The sequence below is a fragment of the Botryllus schlosseri genome, chromosome 1, assembly GCF_051294905.1.
Source record: "Botryllus schlosseri isolate E-star chromosome 1, Bs_hap1, whole genome shotgun sequence".
Taxonomy (NCBI): Eukaryota; Metazoa; Chordata; class Ascidiacea; order Stolidobranchia; family Styelidae; genus Botryllus; species Botryllus schlosseri.
In genome coordinates this window covers 5970918-5992909 of record NC_137236.1, presented here as the reverse complement: position 1 = coordinate 5992909, position 21992 = coordinate 5970918, and the positions used below count along the sequence as shown (strand labels likewise).

The 21992-nt window shown below is 38.7% G+C and overlaps 1 protein-coding gene and 1 long non-coding RNA gene across 3 annotated transcripts in view; one reads left to right on the top strand and one right to left on the bottom strand.

Moving 5' to 3' along the window:
* Nucleotides 1-21992, top strand: part of LOC145447249 (uncharacterized) — a 229584-nt gene that overhangs the window by 92962 nt on the left and 114630 nt on the right. The window lies entirely within an intron of this gene.
* LOC145440205 (uncharacterized) lies at nucleotides 4810-13149 on the bottom strand. Of its 2 annotated transcripts, XM_080317780.1 has the most exons (4): nucleotides 12704-13149; nucleotides 12548-12637; nucleotides 9546-9636; nucleotides 4810-8506 (listed from the first exon to the last, which is right to left on the bottom strand). In XM_080317780.1, exon 4 carries the CDS (start codon nucleotides 7532-7534, stop codon nucleotides 7148-7150), a length of 387 nt encoding a protein of 128 aa, XP_080173906.1. In that variant the 5' UTR covers nucleotides 7535-8506; nucleotides 9546-9636; nucleotides 12548-12637; nucleotides 12704-13149; the 3' UTR covers nucleotides 4810-7147. The 2 variants fall into 2 exon arrangements, with proteins under 2 accessions (XP_080173906.1, XP_080173911.1); XM_080317785.1 differs by lacking the exon at nucleotides 9546-9636.

Here is a 21992-nt window from a genome sequence, read left to right as displayed (position 1 = left end):
AACGTTCCTCTTTCTTGTGATGTCATTGATCCAATCTGTTTCTTTCCTTTTTGTGCCACAATCCGATCGAGCCTCTGCACTGTTGTCACGCCTGTTTCGTCAACGTTGTATATATTTTGAGGAGGAAACTTATAACGGCACATCACATCCTTCAAGTTATTGAAGAATTCATTGACGGTAGTGCGGTTGAATGCAGTCGCGCGAGCTACACTAGTGGCCTGGGGTTTCCTGATTGACAGGGAAGGATGGCGTTTCAAGAAACTACTAAACCAATCACATCCAGCCATTTGATTATCGTTCCACTTAGAAGGGAAGTTAAGCTGATGCTTTACAGCACAGTTGAAAGCAAGCTTTCTGACTTCTCGTGGCGTCAAACCATAGTATAGGTCAGCAGCTTGTATAAGATACTCAACCAATATCTTCTCGTGGGTTTCATTGAATACACGGTTATGTGGGCTGTAACCCCATGTTGGTGCTGGTCTATTCCGTTGATCTTTGGTAGATTTCTTACAGTGTCGATACAATGTGACATGACAAATCCCGAAATTCCGAGCCACGAATCTTAAAGGCTTCCCACAGTCTAGTACTTGATGAATGGCTTCGGTCAAGTTATGAAGCTCCTTTCCACGCTCTGTAGTTCTTTTTCTTTCACGAACCATTCTTTATTCTGGAGAAAATTAGAAAAAATGTTCACGGAAAATGAGAAAGTGTAGGCTAAGTGAGAACCGCCCAACTTCAGAAGATCGGGATTCCGTAGTTCAGACATGGATTATTTGTAAAATCAGTATTGAATTCGACACACCAAAACTCAATCAACATGAGAAAGGATGGAAGAAACTCATAGAGAAATAACTGAACCAGAAGATTCACATCATCACTCCTGTGGATGGTCGTTAACGGTTATAATTGGTATATCAAAGGCAGTATCTATGCTGGTATTGAACGTCCAGCTATTGCAAGAACAATCTGTAGTAGATAAATGGGTATTATACTAGCATATAAATAAATATATTTAGCACTAAAAATAAAAATTGTAACGGGGCAAAAGTAACAGAGAGTTACAACTGCCCCTGACACGTTCGACCATGATTACTGTCTCCGTACGGTACTTTCCTGGCGATGCCAATCCTAGTTTTCCTATCATCACGGTGGACTATGGTAACATTGTTCCAGCGGCCTATAGTAAGTTGCAATCACTTGAGGTATTATTCTTCAGAACAAATTATTCTAGATCAGAAAATCTTTACTCACGTGTTGAAAATTTCGTTTTTTCCAAATAATTCCGAGGTTTCATGCTGCAGCTCAACGTGACTCCAGGTATGTTAGGAGAAACAACTAGCGCATGCGCAGTCAAAATACCAAGGATATTTCTCCATCCTACTAGCGGTGAGGTCGATTGTTACATTTGCCCCTAGTTACATTTGTCCCCGGTCTCCCCTAGGCCTGCATATCGTAACGTCGCTTCAAAAAGCAACATATTTTTGAATTACAATGGTGATTCTGTCAAATAGATATTGCGTGATGATCAATAATGATCATCCTCCTAAAGTGCAGAAAATTATTTCGAAGTTCAACAAATTGATAAAAATATCGATGTTAACTTCTACCTCGGTTATTTACGTAGTGGGAGTTGCGATAAGAGAAATGCAATTGTAACGTGACAGTGGTCGAATATCATTCATTTTATGATAGTTAAATCGGAATAATCATCAATAATATTATTTTCATCATATGCGCGGCGCAAAACTTCGTTGCCTTCAAATAGATGTCGACCGTTTACGGTTATGATGGTATGCAATCAATTTGACAAATCAAAACTAGGACTATTGTCATGGTTCTAGCAAAACTGTCAAAGTATGGAAAACACCATACCATATACTTGGGAAAGTTCCATACCATACCATACTTGCACTCTTCCATATTCCATACTGAAATTTCGTACCATAACATACTTCCATACCATACCATACCATGCTCTGCTTCTCACTATACCGACAATCCTGATGTGAGGTCATGAAATAACAGCATGCAACAATGTGACTAATAACAGTAGGCCCGCCCGAAGATACATCATCATTTATAACTAGCCCTGGATTTTCGAAAACACCCCATCCAACTCCACCGGTGAATCTCATCACGCCCATGTGTTGAGAAAGGATAAATGTTTGATAGTAATATGTAAAACTTCCTATATTAATCGTGAAATTCATTATTAAGTATGTAAATTTTTCGCGCTTTGCGCGATTAGATGCAGCACCTTATTAACATGACCATAATGACCATTCGCGTTTTCGGTGGGTATGGTGTTGACCTATATCATGAAATAGATTAGTCCGTAGTTCACCAGAAATGGACATAGACACACTAACATGGGCATTTAGCGTTCAGCTGGTTCATTACGACTATGCCCTGGAATGGGGCCGTGGATGTCAAAAAGCTTGGCCCCCCCTGGCCTATAGGCGAAGTAGAGAAGGGGCATGCAAACTGAATGAAAAGAGCAGATAATCTGAAAAAGGCAAGCAACAAAATGAGGTGGCATGCGGCGGAAGGCGATTGATTAGAATGTCACTTGATTTTTTAAGGTGACTCGAGTCAAGTTCCATTTCGGAGCACGGGGCATGATTACGTCATTGCCTTATGTTAGCTGTTTGAAATACAGATTGGCGTTGTATTGCTGACCCATACGTAGAACTGCGCCTATAGACTACGTAAGTAACTGTAGTAGCCCCAGTCTACAATTATCAGCCAAAATAGAGAATAGAAAGAATACGCAACCTCAGAAATTAAAAACGAATTGATATGATGCAAAACACTACCCACCTACACATCCATGATATACAATTTAAGTTTTCGACAATGATTGACGAGCATTAAAAACCATTCTAATTCTATATGAATCAAACATAAGGTTTGTTTAAGGTTAGAACAGAGAGCACACTTAGCAGTCTATAGTACAGAAATAGATAATTTGCTATTAGATTACTTTACTACCAGTTTACAACAATGTAGGTTAAGCCAGGGTTGAAATGACGACTCGAGTCGCGATTTTTGGGTGAGTCGACTTGACTCGAGTCATTTTCTTAAAAATGAAAAATGACTCGACTCGAGTTGAGTCGCTTTTTGTATTGACTCGACTTGTAGGCTACTCGAGTCATTGCGCATGACTCGGATCAGGTCACATGACCCGAGACTGGGTCTACCAAGACATGCATTTCATTTTAATTTCGAAGAATAGTAAAGTTATCACACTATTATTATTGCGTCTATCAGTACTGGTACTTGAAAATGCTACGAGAAACAGTTAAAAGTGAGGAAAATAAGTATATTATGAATGCGAAGCTTTCGATATCACCGAGCAAGAGTTGGAAAAAGTGGGTTTCGAATGATATTAAATTGGAACTGAACAGTTAACACAATGATTATGACTCGGACTCGGCAGTCTAATCCGCGACTCGGACTTGAACTTGGAATCGGACTTGACTCGGCAGGGAATTGAAAATGACTCGACTTGACCCGCGACAAAACTATAAAAGTGAGATTGGCTTGTGACTCTGAACCTTGTGACTTGGTTACAACCCCGCTGTAAGCTCCGATTACTTCGTTTGCGGTCAATTTATTGTGATGCAGGTTCAGTAAAACGCATGATCATTGAATTACTTGTAGAGGTGATCAGTAACGAAGTACTTCTACTTTTTGGAAATACTGAAGTAGTTTTCGTCTTACTTACTTTTCGCTATTTTCAGTTTGTTTCCTCTTACTTACTTTTCGCTATTTTCAGTTTGTTAAGTAGAAGTAGTTTAATCCCCCAATACGAAATATCCCCTGAGGAATTTTGGGACTGTTTTCACGTAGTACCAACATTTAATATTCAGAGGTGGTCAGTAACGATGTACTTCTACTTTTTGGAAGTACTCAAGTAGTTTTCCTCTACTTCTGGTACTTAATCAAGATTTTCTCTACTTCTACTTCGTAATATTTAGTAATCTACTTACTTACTTTTCGCTATTTTCAGTTTGTCAAGTAGAAGTAGCTTATTCCCCCAATACGAAAGATAGCCTGAGAAATTTTGGGACTGTTTTCACGTAGTACCAACATTTAATATTCAGAGGTGGTCAGTAACGATGTACTTCTACTTTTTGGAAGTACTCAAGTAGTTTTCCTCTACTTCTGGTACTTGATCAAGATTTTCTCTACTTCTACTTCTACTTCGTAATATTTAGTAATCTACTTACTTACTTTTCGCTATTTTCAGTTTGTCAAGTAGAAGTTATAGCTTATTCCCCCAATACGAAAGATAGCCTGAGAAATTTTGGGACTGTTTTCACGTAGTACCAACATTTAATATTCATTAAAGTCAAATAAAATCCCAGAAATTTTTTGGCGCTTCGCGCACAGCAGTTATGGAGTGGCAAATATGTTTTCACGAAAGTATCAGTGAATATAATTTAGGTACCGGATTGCTTGGTCCCGCTCACACCGCATTGTCGCCTATATCAAATATTTCAACACAGTAAATATGGCCCACAATAACGTTTGAAACTACCGTTTCGCAATCTAGCAGTTACCCAGCATATCGAAATCTAGCAGCCCATGACGTGTCCTGCTAATCTGGAAAATCCAGCTTTTTTAACCTACACCTGTTCTAGCAGATCACCTTTGCAGCTTTATGTACAAAGACAAGAAATATATTTTCCGCTCTTTTTAGGTGGTATTTGTATTACGCTTTCAATTGCTAGTATCATACTTTCAGTTCTAATTAATTGTAGTTCGTTTGTCTGCAGAACATAGGCTACATGTTGAAGCATAAAAGCGAGTGTAGTAATGCCTCTATTATCCGAAAATAAAGCTACACTCAATACAAATTTTACGATCCGCAATATTTGTTATTAACATATACTAATCGCACAAAGTGTTGAAACCGTATCCGATTCAAGTTCTCCGTATTGCTCTTCGCCTAAACTGGGGTAGGGCACCATGCCATGGTATTATCTAAAACGGGGTCTTCTAGTATATAGAGGCTTAGTATCGCATTTTCATATCAATACTATAATTTGCATCCCGTGATGCGAAAGAATGCTTATTTTGCCGGCAATTGATACCTTCTGGTATGCATCACTACGAATCAAGTTCTCTGCACCTTATGAATAGCTCAATTTGCAGCTTTTGACAATCCATGCGAACGAATAAAGACTGGTTTCAAAACTACTTACTTACTTGAGTAGATTTAAAGTCAGTCAATTCTACTTCTACTTCAAGTAGTTTTCGGTGGCTTGTTGAAGTACTTCTACTTGTACTTGATTAAAATTTTTTGTCGCTACCTCTACTTCCACTTGAGTAGCTTTCTTGACTACTTTGACCACCTATGTTATTCATAAAAGTCCAGTAAAGCCCAAAAATTTTGTTGCGCTTCTCGCACAGTAGTTGTGGAGTGACAAATATATGTTTTCACGAAAGTATCAGCGAATATAATTAGGTACCGGATTGCTTGGTTCCGCTCAAACCGCATTGTCTGTCACCCATATCAAATATTTCATCACAGTAAATATGGCCCATAATAACGTTTGAAACTACCGTTTCGCAATCTAGCCGTTACCCATCATATCGAAATCTAGCAGCCCCTGACGTGTCCTGTTGATCTGGAAAATCCGGATTTTTTTTAACTTTATACACGTATTTTAGCAGATCGCGTTTGAAGCTTTATGAGCAAAAGTCATGAAATAAATTTCCGCTTCTCAGAGAAGCTTGCGTTGCGTAGGGTATATATATCTATCTATCTAGTCAGGTCAGTATGGCATCCATTGGCATTATGTGACCCCCGTGACTTATAATTGGTTACATGCTAGGTGCTGTCTGATCTCTTTATCCATCTTATTATCGGTGGCGAGTAAGGTATAGTAATACGCTTCACAGCTGTAACACCAATGAATTCATCGGCGATTGGACATTTCTATTCTTAACCAGGAACCGTAGACCCCTTCGGGGTACGGAGCACCACATCACGGGGTACCAAGTGCATTGTGGCATTCGGCCTATGTGCTGGGGAAGAATAATCGCCGCACACACGAATCTTTCCCGATTTACTACCAGGAAGCGATCGTTTACGAATTGGAACAACAGGCGTACCATAATCATTAAAATCGACATGTTGCCACACACCTTTGGCTGTCCCTACATCATACGCTTGGGATAACTCATCACGGATAGCAAACGGTACTGGGCGATATTTACAGAAAATAGGTTTCGCATCATTTTTAAATCGAATGTCTATAACTTAACATCTCAATTCAGATTTGAAAAGTTCTGGGAATTCGTTTCTGATCCTCACAGCGTTTGGCCAATTCCGAAAAATCAACATTGGAAAGTGATTTTACAACACTGTTACCGTATAGCAGCGCATCAATTGAAATTCCCAACTTCAACATTCCACTACGGCCTATCAAGTTCAAATTCGGTATATCGGTAACTATAAATGAGAAATCAGATATTTCTGACCGATTGTTCACATCTGTCAGTGAAACATTCTTAGGTGTGAATGTATACCTATAGGTGTGAATGTATACCTAGAGTGTCCAGTTTATTCAAGGATGCAGATTCGAACTCAGCATTCACTTTTTGCATAGCAGGTCTTCCCAGAGCGATCCATCTGTCTTTGGACATGAAATTTTCTCTCGCGCCAGTATCCAACTCAAATGACTGGATGTCTTCATTGATATGCACGTCGATTTTGATTTCTGGATAAGATCGTGTATGTTTAACACTTCTAACACCTTTCTCCGTCAACCTATCTTTCTTTTTGATACGACATGCTGGTTGAATGTGACCTCTTTTGTCGCAGTAATGACAGACAGCATCTACAGGCTATTTGCATTCATCAGGAGAGTGTCCGCACTTGTCACATCGAAAACACGCCTTTTCAGAGAGATTTCTTCCTTCCCCTTCATCTCCAGCAACTCGACTCTCTGAGTTCTGGGCATCTCCTTTACTTTTCTTTGTATAAGAAGACTTTACCACGTTAGTTTGAAACGGGTTTTCGGATTTGCACTATAAACGGTTTCTTCTGCTACTTTGGCGGCATCTTCCGTATCAGTTGCTGTTTTGACAACAGTCTCGAAGTTCAAAGAATCGCTTTTCAGTTTAAATACTGCCTTTAGATCATTAATCTTCTTGGATCGGCCTGCTGCGCAGCTATGTCCTGCAACATCTTGTAGACCACTGGGCTTTGATTCGTAAGGAATACATGGGCCACTTTATCATTCGGCACAGAGCTCGCGCTCATGAATGTACTGAAGCGTTCCCAATAATCGGTCCAGAGTTCTGTTGTGGAGTCAAATCGAGCAAATGGCAGAACTAACACATTGCTGACCGGCGCAGTGGAGACCGCCTGAGAAGATATTTGACGCAGTGTCTCCATCCACGCTTTCATCTGATGTTCGTTATATGCCTTCTGTTCGTCCAACTCTTTACGCTGCAGTTCTAATTGATCCCGCTGCTGTTCTAATTGTTCTTTAAGAACGTTAACGACTTCTTCAGACATGTTGGGTGTGGTAGTCACGCACTTGAAAATATGTACGTCTCACGAATAAACCTTAGTCGCACTGCAACCTCTTCCTGGAAATGTTGAAATAGCTCAGATCCCACATATATCACAGGATCCCGTCCTCGTCGCCAGAAACGCTCTGTTGTGTTCCTCTTGAACTATTTCTAGATCATATACCGAAAAAGGCTACACCGATGCAGCACAAGTACGACCACGTTCATTCACGACCAAACCTTAACAGAACTACGACACACGAAATACTAACGACGGTAGGAACACAGGAAAACAATCAACGAGCACGAGTCATCATCGGCAAACGCAAAGTAATTCCACAACATTTTCACGTGCTTGAATTCGTTTTACCACGCTTTAAAATACTTTTACATGCCCAAGTTGGCGATTCTCATTACATTGTCTTCTTGTGATGTGTTGGTGGATATTGCGACGCTGTCACTTGGCTCTTAATTGGGTTGTTTCGTCTGAAAGTACTAATTTTGGCTGTTACAAGACTTACTTGAATGGCTAGGCGTCTGGTATCGAGAAGTGAGATTGCAAGCAATCATTGAGTCAGTCGTGATGTCTGTTTTGTAAGCGTCGGCCTCTCATATCCTGCAACTGTAATGTGCGATATTCGTAGGCGCCGCTTCAGGCCTTCAAAATTCCAGGCATGGCCGGGGAATCCAGGATGTATTATGGTAAGTTGGTAACCCTAGCATAGAGCTAGGTGCTGGCAATTACCCCTGACGAAGTTTACAAACTGCTAGCCAGGGTTCTTTGTAAGCTATCAGGCAACAACAAAAAATAAAATATAATTTATTCAAAACTCTCTGCGTTAAATGGATCAAGGTTAGTCTTCGTCGTCATTGCGGGCAATCGGTGTATTGTCAAGTTTTTTCTATTTCGGAAGTTCCTTCATAACCATCTCCAAGTAAACAGTAGGATCCGCGAGGTTTTCTTTCAATGGATTACCTAGAATACAAAAATATTGAAATAAGTCTCAGCCAACTGCCAGGATTGGCCTCGCGAAACCTAGAGCAGTGATCCTCAAACTTTTTGGCCTTGTCGTGCCCTCATTCATCTCAACATATCATTATCGCCTCCCTTACCATCAAGTTTACTTTTACAACTTATTCGAGTCATTATGTTTCAACCTTTCAAGACAGCTTCTACTTCAAGGCCTTTCAAAGCCAAAGTCATTTCTGCATACATAATAAGTGGATTTTGAATAGATTTGCATCATTGTTACAAGTGAATTTCGAAAAGGTAAAATACTGTGAGTTGATATATGAGAGCAAGTAGTGACGTCATTAGAAAGAAAGTGAAATTCTTATTATTTTGTTACTTGTCTCAATAGCACACTGGTTCTTGGACCACTGCTGGCCCACGCCAACTTATCAACCAGTCAGCCAAATCTATACCAAGTGTCAATGCTGCAAATGCTTCAAACTGTTGAAAACTAGCCCACCGGTATAACTTGCTCAAGAATGAAATATATATTATAAAACATTCAACAGTATAATTTAGCGACATTTGACTGCATTATAGAATCTAGCAAATATTTCTTCAAAAAGAAACCCAACAGCCAAAGGAGAGTCGGTGGTTTTAACGGGATATTTGTACCAAAAAGACAGGAGCAAATTTCACGTTAAATAAAAGTTACAATTCATTTTTCGTGTTGCATAATTTAATCATAATCACATTCGGGGTTGATATTGATTTTAAAAATGTGGACAGTCCGAAAAATATGTTTTTCAAATTTTAGCAGTCTTAAAGGACTAAAGGACACTATCGCTTATTGAAAAGAGATAATGCCAAAGCCGATTACAAATCGACCAGGAAGGAGAATAACCCTCTTCCCTTGGTTTCCTTTGCCAGCTAATCCTTCACCTTGAGACTGAGCGCCAAATTTTATTCAAGAATTGTTGAATTCAGGTGTAATATGTTACATTCACTTCGACCATTCAAGTTTGGTACAAGTTACATCATGGTCTTGAATAAATTGAATTACCTTCAAACAAGAGATCGACAAGGCATGGTAGGTCGGCCAGTTTTCTGAATTCCGGAAGCTCCTTGACAGCATTATTGCTCATGTACAAAATCTGCACAGAACATGAAAATGATAAGAGCTAGAATTGCGAAATCCAAACATCTGCACAGCAACGTTCTGATCAGCGACTAGCTCAAGTTCATTACTGATTTTCTATGTTTGCAGCATGATGTGGTCGGTCATGCTAGATTGCGTATTAAAAAACAAACCACAATTCGCAGGGTTGTAACCAAGTCCCAAGGTTCTGAGTCACAAGTCAATTTTTTTAGTTTCGACTCGAGTCCTCTTGAGTCATACTCGAGTCTTTTCCACTTCACCGTTGAATCACGTCCCATTCCAAGTCAGGGAGCAACGGTTCGAGTACGAGTCACGGTGTTGAGACTAGAGTCCATGTCATAGAGTTCACGACGGGGTCAACTCACTTCTGAGAAAGTCTTGGGTGGTATCGAAGGCTTCACATTCATAATATATACAAACAGGGAACTCGAGTCATTACAACATTGAGTCTCAGGTACTGCTAAGGGTCACTTTTCGTAATTTATTTTAATCGCACAAGTCGTAACTCATGTTGTCATATTTTCGATACCCGAGGCTCACAAAATTTTGATATTCTTATTGGTAGTTTACTGGGTAGCAGTGTTGGGATCAAGTCACGATTCGAGTCAAATTGAATTTTCGAAGTATATGTGATGACCCAAAGTCATTACATTTAGTTAACTGTGTGAAGGATAGATTAATTGGCCATTTATCTTGAATCAAATGACGATTAGGAAGTTAAATGTTCATGCAAAAAGGTGTTGTATCGCTCACGCACACGTAGAACTGATAATAAAATACGTGAGTAACTGCATAACTACATACTACAGTCTGATTTTATCAGCCAATAATGGATCGAATACGAAGCTTCGAGAAGTTCAACAAATTGATTTAGTACAATAGGCCCTACCCACCTACACCTATGTGAGAATATAAAGGCATAAACTATATTCGTTCGATTTAAATCATACAAGAGTGTTGGTAAAGGTGAGCACTGCGCAATGTAAGCACTAAGCTGCCCAAGAAACAGAGATACGATGCGATTAGATAAATCTACTGCTACTACAACAAAGTAGCAGTGTTGGGATCAAGTCACTACCTTCGAGTCACGAGTCATTTCGAGTCATTGCATATTTTGACTCGAGTCAAGTCAAGTCAATCGATTTTCGAAGGTGACTCGAGTCAAGTCAAGTCACTCGATTTTTGGAGGTGACTCGAGTCAAGTCGGGTCAAGTCAAGTCAAGTCACGAGTCAAGTCACAATTCAAATCAAGTTGCCTTTTCGAAGTATGAGGTATGATTACGTCATTGCATTTTGCTAGTGGTCTGGTTTACAGATTGGCGAGCGGTCATTGATTATGAACCGATGACCGAAAATAGGGTTAATATACACGCAATAAGGCGCTGTCTCGTTCACATATACGTAGAACTGCTAAACTACGTAAGTAATGGCATAGCCTCTGTTTATAGTCACCAGCCAAAATAGAGAATGGATAAACGAATTGATAAGATGCAATGCATTACCCATTTGCAAATTTATATGATACAATTCGAGCCTGCGCCAATGGTTGAGGACTATATAAACTATATTCGAAATCAATTTCAATACTACAAGAGGTTTCGTTAAGGTAAGAACACAGAACAGAAATAGACATTTTGCTATATTACTTCACTATACTAGTTTACGACAACGTAGGATGCAAGCTTCGATCACTTCGTTTGCGGTCAATTAATTTGTGAGAGGACAATGGAGGCTCAGTAAAACGCACGATCATTGAGTGATTGGTCGCTGTCACGGGTTACACCAGCGTCTCGCGAACAATCCGCACATGCGCAAGATACAGTGATTTTTATCGTCACAGATTACTTGATGACTTGAAATTGACTCGTGAATTTTGCTCCGAGTCACGAGTCAATCCACATTTCTGATACGCCGAGTCAAGTCAAGTCAAGTCATTTTAGCAAAGTGACTCGAGTCAAGTCAAGTCATACGAAAAAGGCGACTCGAGTCTGACTCGAGTCATCCCAACACTGCAAAGTAGGTGTGATGGTTTCGTAAGCGGTCAATTTATTTGTGATGTAACGATGGATGATCAGTGAAACTTATAATTATTGAAGACTGGTTGCTCTGGCAAGTGACAGCGGCGTATCGCTAACAACCAAAACATACATAATATAGGGTGATTTAATCGACACCGTTTACTTAATGACTTGAAATTGACTCGTGAATTTTGCTCCGAGTCACGAGTCAATCCGCATTTCTGAGTCGTCGAGTCAAGTCAAGTCAAGTAATTTTTGCAAAGTGACACAAGTCAATCTCACTTTTACAGTTTTGACTCGAGTCAAGTCGAGTCATTTTCAATGCACCACCGAGTCAAGACCGAGTCCGAGTCAGCGATTAGAGGTTTGAGTCCAAGTCATGGTATTATGACTCGAGTCCGAGTCCAAGTCATTGTGTTGACTGCTCAGTTTCCAGTTAAAGTCTTTTTAAATCCACTTTTTGTAACTTTGTCTGGTGATATCGAGTGGTTTGCATTCAGAAAAAATGATTTTTGTCACTTTTAGCAGTTTCTGGTTGCATTTTCAAGTACCAGTGCCAATAGACAAAAACCCAAGAGTGTGGTTACCTTACTATTCTCCAAAATTACAATGAAATCTCGGTCTTGGCCGTATGAGTCTCGAGTCATATGACTCAGTCCGAGTCATGCGCAATGACTTGAGTCCAAGTCGAGTCAATACACTAATTGACTCGAGTCGAGTCGAATCATCAAAAAATCGTGACTCGAGTCGAGTCATTACAACCCTGCCTGTAGCAATTTCAGGAAAACCAGAAATGATATTTGAATTGAAATGAGAGCTAAGAAACATTTCACAAGTTCGATGAAAATTACATTACTGCGATTTTGCTCAAATTAGTCGAAAGCTTACCTCTAGTTTCTTGAGCACGTGAACGCCTTTCAGTTTTTCAATGTTGTTGTACGAGATCCACAGTTCCTTCAGAGTGTAACCGACCGCTTCCTATACACGAGACGCAACTCCATATGAAGAGACTATACCTCACAACTCAATCACAAAATCACTCACCAGACTGTTCAAGTTCTTGATCAAATTTCTCGAAAGTGACAAGATAGTCAGATTTTCTTGAAAGAAAATGAAGCATATAATGTTTCATATTCCTATCATTTACATAATTCGACCAGAAAAGTGGAGGTGAAAGGATAAATTTACTGGAAAATGACCAAAGAAGAGGCATACCGAAGTACTATCAACCGTCATATTATTGATCATAGTTACAGGTGGTCAAGTATCCAAGTGCTTCTATTTTTTAAGAGTACTGAAGCAGGTTTTGCCTACTTGCAATACTTACTCTAGTATTTATGTTTTAGGTTAGCCTAATCCCACTTCTAGTTCACACGTTTTTTAAGCCAAAACAATTTGCATTTTAAAGAATAGAAATATTTGATCACTTATATCAGTGAAATTGTCATGGGTGTAGTAGCCCCTGTATCACAGTAACTCGGACCTGGGCATAACCATAAGCTGTTGATATTTTGAACAGGCCGACCAATCAGTTGAAGCCTCGAAGGTTACGAAATTTAAGATAAAATCAAAGCTGTTGATATTTTGGACAGTCCGACCAATCAGGAGATGACTCGAAGGTTACGAAATTTAAGATAAAATCAAAGCTGTTGATATTTTGGACAGTCCGACCAATCAGGAGATGACTCGAAGGTTACGAAATTTAAGAGAAAATCAAAGCTGTTGATATTTTGAACAGTCCGACCAATCACACGAAGCCTCGAAAGTTATGAAATTTAAGAGAAAATCAAAGCTGTTGATATTTTGAACAGTCCGACCAATCAGGCGAAGCCTTGAAAGTTACGAAATTTAAGAGAAAATCAAAGCTGTTGATATTTTGAACAGTCCGACCAATCAGGCGAAGCCTTGAAGGTTACGAAATTTAAGAGAAAATCAAAGCTGTTGATATTTTGAACAGTCCGACCAATCAGGCGAAGCCTTGAAGGTTACGAAATTTAAGAGAAAATCAAAGCTGTTGATATTTTGGACAGTCCGACCAATCAGGAGATGACTCGAAGGTTACGAAATTTAAGAGAAAATCAAAGCTGTTGATATTTTGAACAGTCCGACCAATCAGGCGAAGCCTTGAAAGTTACGAAATTTAAGAGAAAATCAAAGCTGTTGATATTTTGAACAGTCCGACCAATCAGGCGAAGCCTTGAAGGTTACGAAATTTAAGAGAAAATCAAAGCTGTTGATATTTTGAACAGTCCGACCAATCAGGCGAAGCCTTGAAGGTTACGAAATTTAAGAGAAAATCAAAGCTGTTGATATTTTGGACAGTCCGACCAATCAGGAGATGACTCGAAGGTTACGAAATTTAAGAGAAAATCAAAGCTGTTGATATTTTGAACAGTCCGACCAATCACACGAAGCCTCGAAAGTTATGAAATTTAAGAGAAAATCAAAGCTGTTGATATTTTGAACAGTCCGACCAATCAGGCGAAGCCTTGAAAGTTACGAAATTTAAGAGAAAATCAAAGCTGTTGATATTTTGAACAGTCCGACCAATCAGGCGAAGCCTTGAAGGTTACGAAATTTAAGAGAAAATCAAAGCTGTTGATATTTTGGACAGTCCGACCAATCAGGAGATGACTCGAAGGTTACGAAATTTAAGAGAAAATCAAAGCTGTTGATATTTTGAACAGTCCGACCAATCACACGAAGCCTCGAAAGTTATGAAATTTAAGAGAAAATCAAAGCTGTTGATATTTTGAACAGTCCGACCAATCAGGCGAAGCCTTGAAAGTTACGAAATTTAAGAGAAAATCAAAGCTGTTGATATTTTGAACAGTCCGACCAATCAGGCGAAGCCTTGAAGGTTACGAAATTTAAGAGAAAATCAAAGCTGTTGATATTTTGGACAGTCCGACCAATCAGGAGATGACTCGAAGGTTACGAAATTTAAGAGAAAATCAAAGCTGTTGATATTTTGAACAGTCCGACCAATCAGGAGATGACTCGAAGGTTACGAAATTTAAGAGAAAATCAAAGCTGTTGATATTTTGAACAGTCCGACCAATCACACGAAGCCTCGAAAGTTATGAAATTTAAGAGAAAATCAAAGCTGTTGATATTTTGAACAGTCCGACCAATCAGGCGAAGCCTTGAAAGTTACGAAATTTAAGAGAAAATCAAAGCTGTTGATATTTTGAACAGTCCGACCAATCAGGCGAAGCCTTGAAGGTTACGAAATTTAAGAGAAAATCAAAGCTGTTGATATTTTGGACAGTCCGACCAATCAGGAGATGACTCGAAGGTTACGAAATTTAAGAGAAAATCAAAGCTGTTGATATTTTGAACAGTCCGACCAATCAGGAGATGACTCGAAGGTTACGAAATTTAAGAGAAAATCAAAGCTGTTGATATTTTGGACAGTCCGACCAATCAGGAGATGACTCGAAGGTTACGAAATTTAAGAGAAAATCAAAGCTGTTGATATTTTGAACAGTCCGACCAATCAGGCGAAGCCTTGAAGGTTACGAAATTTAAGAGAAAATCAAAGCTGTTGATATTTTGAACAGTCCGACCAATCAGGCGAAGCCTTGAAGGTTACGAAATTTAAGAGAAAATCAAAGCTGTTGATATTTTGGACAGTCCGACCAATCAGGAGATGACTCGAAGGTTACGAAATTTAAGAGAAAATCAAAGCTGTTGATATTTTGAACAGTCCGACCAATCACACGAAGCCTCGAAAGTTATGAAATTTAAGAGAAAATCAAAGCTGTTGATATTTTGAACAGTCCGACCAATCAGGCGAAGCCTTGAAAGTTACGAAATTTAAGAGAAAATCAAAGCTGTTGATATTTTGAACAGTCCGACCAATCAGGCGAAGCCTTGAAGGTTACGAAATTTAAGAGAAAATCAAAGCTGTTGATATTTTGGACAGTCCGACCAATCAGGAGATGACTCGAAGGTTACGAAATTTAAGAGAAAATCAAAGCTGTTGATATTTTGAACAGTCCGACCAATCAGGAGATGACTCGAAGGTTACGAAATTTAAGAGAAAATCAAAGCTGTTGATATTTTGGACAGTCCGACCAATCAGGAGATGACTCGAAGGTTACGAAATTTAAGAGAAAATCAAAGCTGTTGATATTTTGAACAGTCCGACCAATCACACGAAGCCTCGAAAGTTATGAAATTTAAGAGAAAATCAAAGCTGTTGATATTTTGAACAGTCCGACCAATCAGGCGAAGCCTTGAAAGTTACGAAATTTAAGAGAAAATCAAAGCTGTTGATATTTTGAACAGTCCGACCAATCAGGCGAAGCCTTGAAGGTTACGAAATTTAAGAGAAAATCAAAGCTGTTGATATTTTGAACAGTCCGACCAATCAGGCGAAGCCTTGAAGGTTACGAAATTTAAGAGAAAATCAAAGCTGTTGATATTTTGAACAGTCCGACCAATCAGGCGAAGCCTTGAAAGTTACGAAATTTAAGAGAAAATCAAAGCTGTTGATATTTTGAACAGTCCGACCAATCAGGCGAAGCCTTGAAGGTTACGAAATTTAAGAGAAAATCAAAGCTGTTGATATTTTGAACAGTCCGACCAATCAGGCGAAGCCTTGAAGGTTACGAAATTTAAGAGAAAATCAAAGCTGTTGATATTTTGGACAGTCCGACCAATCAGGAGATGACTCGAAGGTTACGAAATTTAAGAGAAAATCAAAGCTGTTGATATTTTGAACAGTCCGACCAATCACACGAAGCCTCGAAAGTTATGAAATTTAAGAGAAAATCAAAGCTGTTGATATTTTGAACAGTCCGACCAATCAGGCGAAGCCTTGAAAGTTACGAAATTTAAGAGAAAATCAAAGCTGTTGATATTTTGAACAGTCCGACCAATCAGGCGAAGCCTTGAAGGTTACGAAATTTAAGAGAAAATCAAAGCTGTTGATATTTTGGACAGTCCGACCAATCAGGAGATGACTCGAAGGTTACGAAATTTAAGAGAAAATCAAAGCTGTTGATATTTTGAACAGTCCGACCAATCAGGAGATGACTCGAAGGTTACGAAATTTAAGAGAAAATCAAAGCTGTTGATATTTTGGACAGTCCGACCAATCAGGAGATGACTCGAAGGTTACGAAATTTAAGAGAAAATCAAAGCTGTTGATATTTTGAACAGTCCGACCAATCAGGAGATGACTCGAAGGTTACGAAATTTAAGAGAAAATCAAAGCTGTTGATATTTTGGACAGTCCGACCAATCAGGAGATGACTCGAAGGTTACGAAATTTAAGAGAAAATCAAAGCTGTTGATATTTTGAACAGTCCGACCAATCACACGAAGCCTCGAAAGTTATGAAATTTAAGAGAAAATCAAAGCTGTTGATATTTTGAACAGTCCGACCAATCAGGCGAAGCCTTGAAAGTTACGAAATTTAAGAGAAAATCAAAGCTGTTGATATTTTGAACAGTCCGACCAATCAGGCGAAGCCTTGAAGGTTACGAAATTTAAGAGAAAATCAAAGCTGTTGATATTTTGAACAGTCCGACCAATCAGGCGAAGCCTTGAAGGTTACGAAATTTAAGAGAAAATCAAAGCTGTTGATATTTTGAACAGTCCGACCAATCAGGCGAAGCCTTGAAAGTTACGAAATTTAAGAGAAAATCAAAGCTGTTGATATTTTGAACAGTCCGACCAATCAGGCGAAGCCTTGAAGGTTACGAAATTTAAGAGAAAATCAAAGCTGTTGATATTTTGAACAGTCCGACCAATCAGGCGAAGCCTTGAAGGTTACGAAATTTAAGAGAAAATCAAAGCTGTTGATATTTTGAACAGTCCGACCAATCAGGCGAAGCCTTGAAAGTTACGAAATTTAAGAGAAAATCAAAGCTGTTGATATTTTGAACAGTCCGACCAATCAGGCGAAGCCTTGAAGGTTACGAAATTTAAGAGAAAATCAAAGCTGTTGATATTTTGAACAGTCCGACCAATCAGGCGAAGCCTTGAAGGTTACGAAATTTAAGAGAAAATCAAAGCTGTTGATATTTTGGACAGTCCGACCAATCAGGAGATGACTCGAAGGTTACGAAATTTAAGAGAAAATCAAAGCTGTTGATATTTTGAACAGTCCGACCAATCACACGAAGCCTCGAAAGTTATGAAATTTAAGAGAAAATCAAAGCTGTTGATATTTTGAACAGTCCGACCAATCAGGCGAAGCCTTGAAAGTTACGAAATTTAAGAGAAAATCAAAGCTGTTGATATTTTGAACAGTCCGACCAATCAGGCGAAGCCTTGAAGGTTACGAAATTTAAGAGAAAATCAAAGCTGTTGATATTTTGGACAGTCCGACCAATCAGGAGATGACTCGAAGGTTACGAAATTTAAGAGAAAATCAAAGCTGTTGATATTTTGAACAGTCCGACCAATCAGGAGATGACTCGAAGGTTACGAAATTTAAGAGAAAATCAAAGCTGTTGATATTTTGGACAGTCCGACCAATCAGGAGATGACTCGAAGGTTACGAAATTTAAGAGAAAATCAAAGCTGTTGATATTTTGAACAGTCCGACCAATCACACGAAGCCTCGAAAGTTATGAAATTTAAGAGAAAATCAAAGCTGTTGATATTTTGAACAGTCCGACCAATCAGGCGAAGCCTTGAAAGTTACGAAATTTAAGAGAAAATCAAAGCTGTTGATATTTTGAACAGTCCGACCAATCAGGCGAAGCCTTGAAGGTTACGAAATTTAAGAGAAAATCAAAGCTGTTGATATTTAAAACAGTCCGACCAATCAGGCGAAGCCTTGAAGGTTACGAAATTTAATAGAAAATCAAAGCTGTTGATATTTAAAACAGTCCGACCAATCAGGCGAAGCCTTGAAGGTTACGAAATTTAAGAGAAAATCAAAGCTGTTGATATTTAAAACAGTTCGACCAATCACACGAAGCCTCGAAGGTTACGAAATTTTAAGAGAAAATCAAAGCTGTTGATATTTTGAACAGTCCGACCAATCAGGCGAAGCCTCGAAAGTTACGAAATTTAAGAGAAAATCAAAGCTGTTGATATTTTGAACAGTCCGACCAATCACACGAAGCCTCGAAAGTTACGAAATTTAAGAGAAAATCAAAGCTGTTGATATTTTGAACAGTCCGACCAATCAGGCGAAGCCTTGAAGGTTACGAAATTTAAGAGAAAATCAAAGCTGTTGATATTTAAAACAGTCCGACCAATCAGGCGAAGCCTTGAAGGTTACGAAATTTAAGAGAAAATCAAAGTTGTTGTTATTTTGAACAGTCCGACCAATCAGGCGAAGCCTTGAAGGTTACGAAATTTAATAGAAAATCAAAGCTGTTGATATTTAAAACAGTCCGACCAATCAGGCGAAGCCTCGAAGGTTACAAAATTTAATAGAAAATCAAAGCTGTTGATATTTAAAACAGTCCGACCAATCAGGCGAAGCCTTGAAGGTTACGAAATTTAAGAGAAAATCAAAGCTGTTGATATTTAAAACAGTTCGACCAATCAGGCGAAGCCTTGAAGGTTACGAAATTTAAGAGAAAATCAAAGCTGTTGATATTTAAAACAGTCCGACCAATCAGGCGAAGCCTTGAAGGTTACGAAATTTAAGAGAAAATCAAAGCTGTTGATATTTAAAACAGTCCGACCAATCAGGCGAAGCCTTGAAGGTTACGAAATTTAAGAGAAAATCAAAGCTGTTGATATTTAAAACAGTCCGACCAATCAGGCGAAGCCTTGAAGGTTACGAAATTTAATAGAAAATCAAAGCTGTTGATATTTAAAACAGTCCGACCAATCAGGCGAAGCCTTGAAGGTTACGAAATTTAAGAGAAAATCAAAGCTGTTGATATTTAAAACAGTCCGACCAATCAGGCGAAGCCTTGAAGGTTACGAAATTTAAGAGAAAATCAAAGCTGTTGATATTTAAAACAGTCCGACCAATCAGGCGAAGCCTTGAAGGTTACGAAATTTAAGAGAAAATCAAAGCTGTTGATATTTAAAACAGTTCGACCAATCACACGAAGCCTCGAAGGTTACGAAATTTTAAGAGAAAATCAAAGCTGTTGATATTTTGAACAGTCCGACCAATCAGGCGATGGCTCGAAAGTTACGAAATTTAATAGAAAATCAAAGCTGTTGATATTTTGAACAGTCCGACCAATCACACGAAGCCTCGAAAGTTACGAAATTTAAGAGAAAATCAAAGCTGTTGATATTTTGAACAGTCCGACCAATCAGGCGAAGCCTTGAAGGTTACGAAATTTAAGAGAAAATCAAAGCTGTTGATATTTAAAACAGTCCGACCAATCAGGCGAAGCCTTGAAGGTTACGAAATTTAAGAGAAAATCAAAGTTGTTGTTATTTTGAACAGTCCGACCAATCAGGCGAAGCCTTGAAGGTTACGAAATTTAATAGAAAATCAAAGCTGTTGATATTTAAAACAGTCCGACCAATCAGGCGAAGCCTCGAAGGTTACAAAATTTAATAGAAAATCAAAGCTGTTGATATTTAAAACAGTCCGACCAATCAGGCGAAGCCTTGAAGGTTACGAAATTTAAGAGAAAATCAAAGCTGTTGATATTTAAAACAGTTCGACCAATCACACGAAGCCTCGAAGGTTACGAAATTTTAAGAGAAAATCAAAGCTGTTGATATTTTGAACAGTCCGACCAATCAGGCGATGGCTCGAAAGTTACGAAATTTAATAGAAAATCAAAGCTGTTGATATTTAAAACAGTCCGACCAATCAGGCGAAGCCTTGAAGGTTACGAAATTTAAGAGAAAATCAAAGCTGTTGATATTTAAAACAGTCCGACCAATCAGGCGAAGCCTTGAAGGTTACGAAATTTAAGAGAAAATCAAAGCTGTTGATATTTAAAACAGTTCGACCAATCACACGAAGCCTCGAAGGTTACGAAATTTTAAGAGAAAATCAAAGCTGTTGTTATTTTGAACAGTCCGACCAATCAGGCGATGGATCGATAGTTACGAAATTTAATAGAAAATCAAAGCTGTTGATATTTAAAACAGTCCGACCAATCAGGCGAAGCCTTGAAGGTTACGAAACTTAATAGAAAATCAAAGCTGTTGATATTTAAAACGGTCCGACCAATCAGGCGAAGCCTTGAAGGTTACGAAATTTAAGAGAAAATCAAAGCTGTTGATATTTTGAACAGTCCGACCAATCAGGCGAAGCCTCGAAGGTTACAAAATTTAATAGAAAATCAAAGCTGTTGATATTTAAAACAGTCCGACCAATCAGGCGAAGCCTTGAAGGTTACGAAATTTAATAGAAAATCAAAGCTGTTGATATTTAAAACAGTCCGACCAATCAGGCGAAGCCTTGAAGGTTACGAAATTTAAGAGAAAATCAAAGCTGTTGATATTTAAAACAGTTCGACCAATCACACGAAGCCTCGAAGGTTACGAAATTTTAAGAGAAAATCAAAGCTGTTGATATTTTGAACAGTCCGACCAATCAGGCGATGGCTCGAAAGTTACGAAATTTAATAGAAAATCAAAGCTGTTGATATTTTGAACAGTCCGACCAATCAGGCGAAGCCTCGAAAGTTACGAAATTTAAGAGAAAATCAAAGCTGTTGATATTTTGAACAGTCCGACCAATCAGGCGAAGCCTTGAAGGTTACGAAATTTAAGAGAAAATCAAAGCTGTTGATATTTAAAACAGTCCGACCAATCAGGCGAAGCCTTGAAAGTTACGAAATTTAAGAGAAAATCAAAGTTGTTGTTATTTTGAACAGTCCGACCAATCAGGCGAAGCCTTGAAGGTTACGAAATTTAATAGAAAATCAAAGCTGTTGATATTTAAAACAGTCCGACCAATCAGGCGAAGCCTTGAAGGTTACGAAATTTAAGAGAAAATCAAAGCTGTTGATATTTAAAACAGTCCGACCAATCAGGCGAAGCCTTGAAGGTTACGAAATTTAAGAGAAAATCAAAGCTGTTGATATTTAAAACAGTCCGACCAATCAGGCGAAGCCTTGAAGGTTACGAAATTTAAGAGAAAATCAAAGCTGTTGATATTTAAAACAGTCCGACCAATCAGGCGAAGCCTTGAAGGTTACGAAATTTAAGAGAAAATCAAAGCTGTTGATATTTAAAACAGTCCGACCAATCAGGCGAAGCCTTGAAGGTTACGAAATTTAATAGAAAATCAAAGCTGTTGATATTTAAAACAGTCCGACCAATCAGGCGAAGCCTTGAAGGTTACGAAATTTAAGAGAAAATCAAAGCTGTTGATATTTAAAACAGTCCGACCAATCAGGCGAAGCCTTGAAGGTTACGAAATTTAAGAGAAAAT

What these genes read in the sequence shown, in the direction of transcription:
- LOC145440205 (XM_080317780.1), bottom strand. Translation starts at nt 7,534, where the DNA reads ATGTCTGAAGAAGTCGTTAACGTTCTTAAAGAACAATTAGAACAGCAG.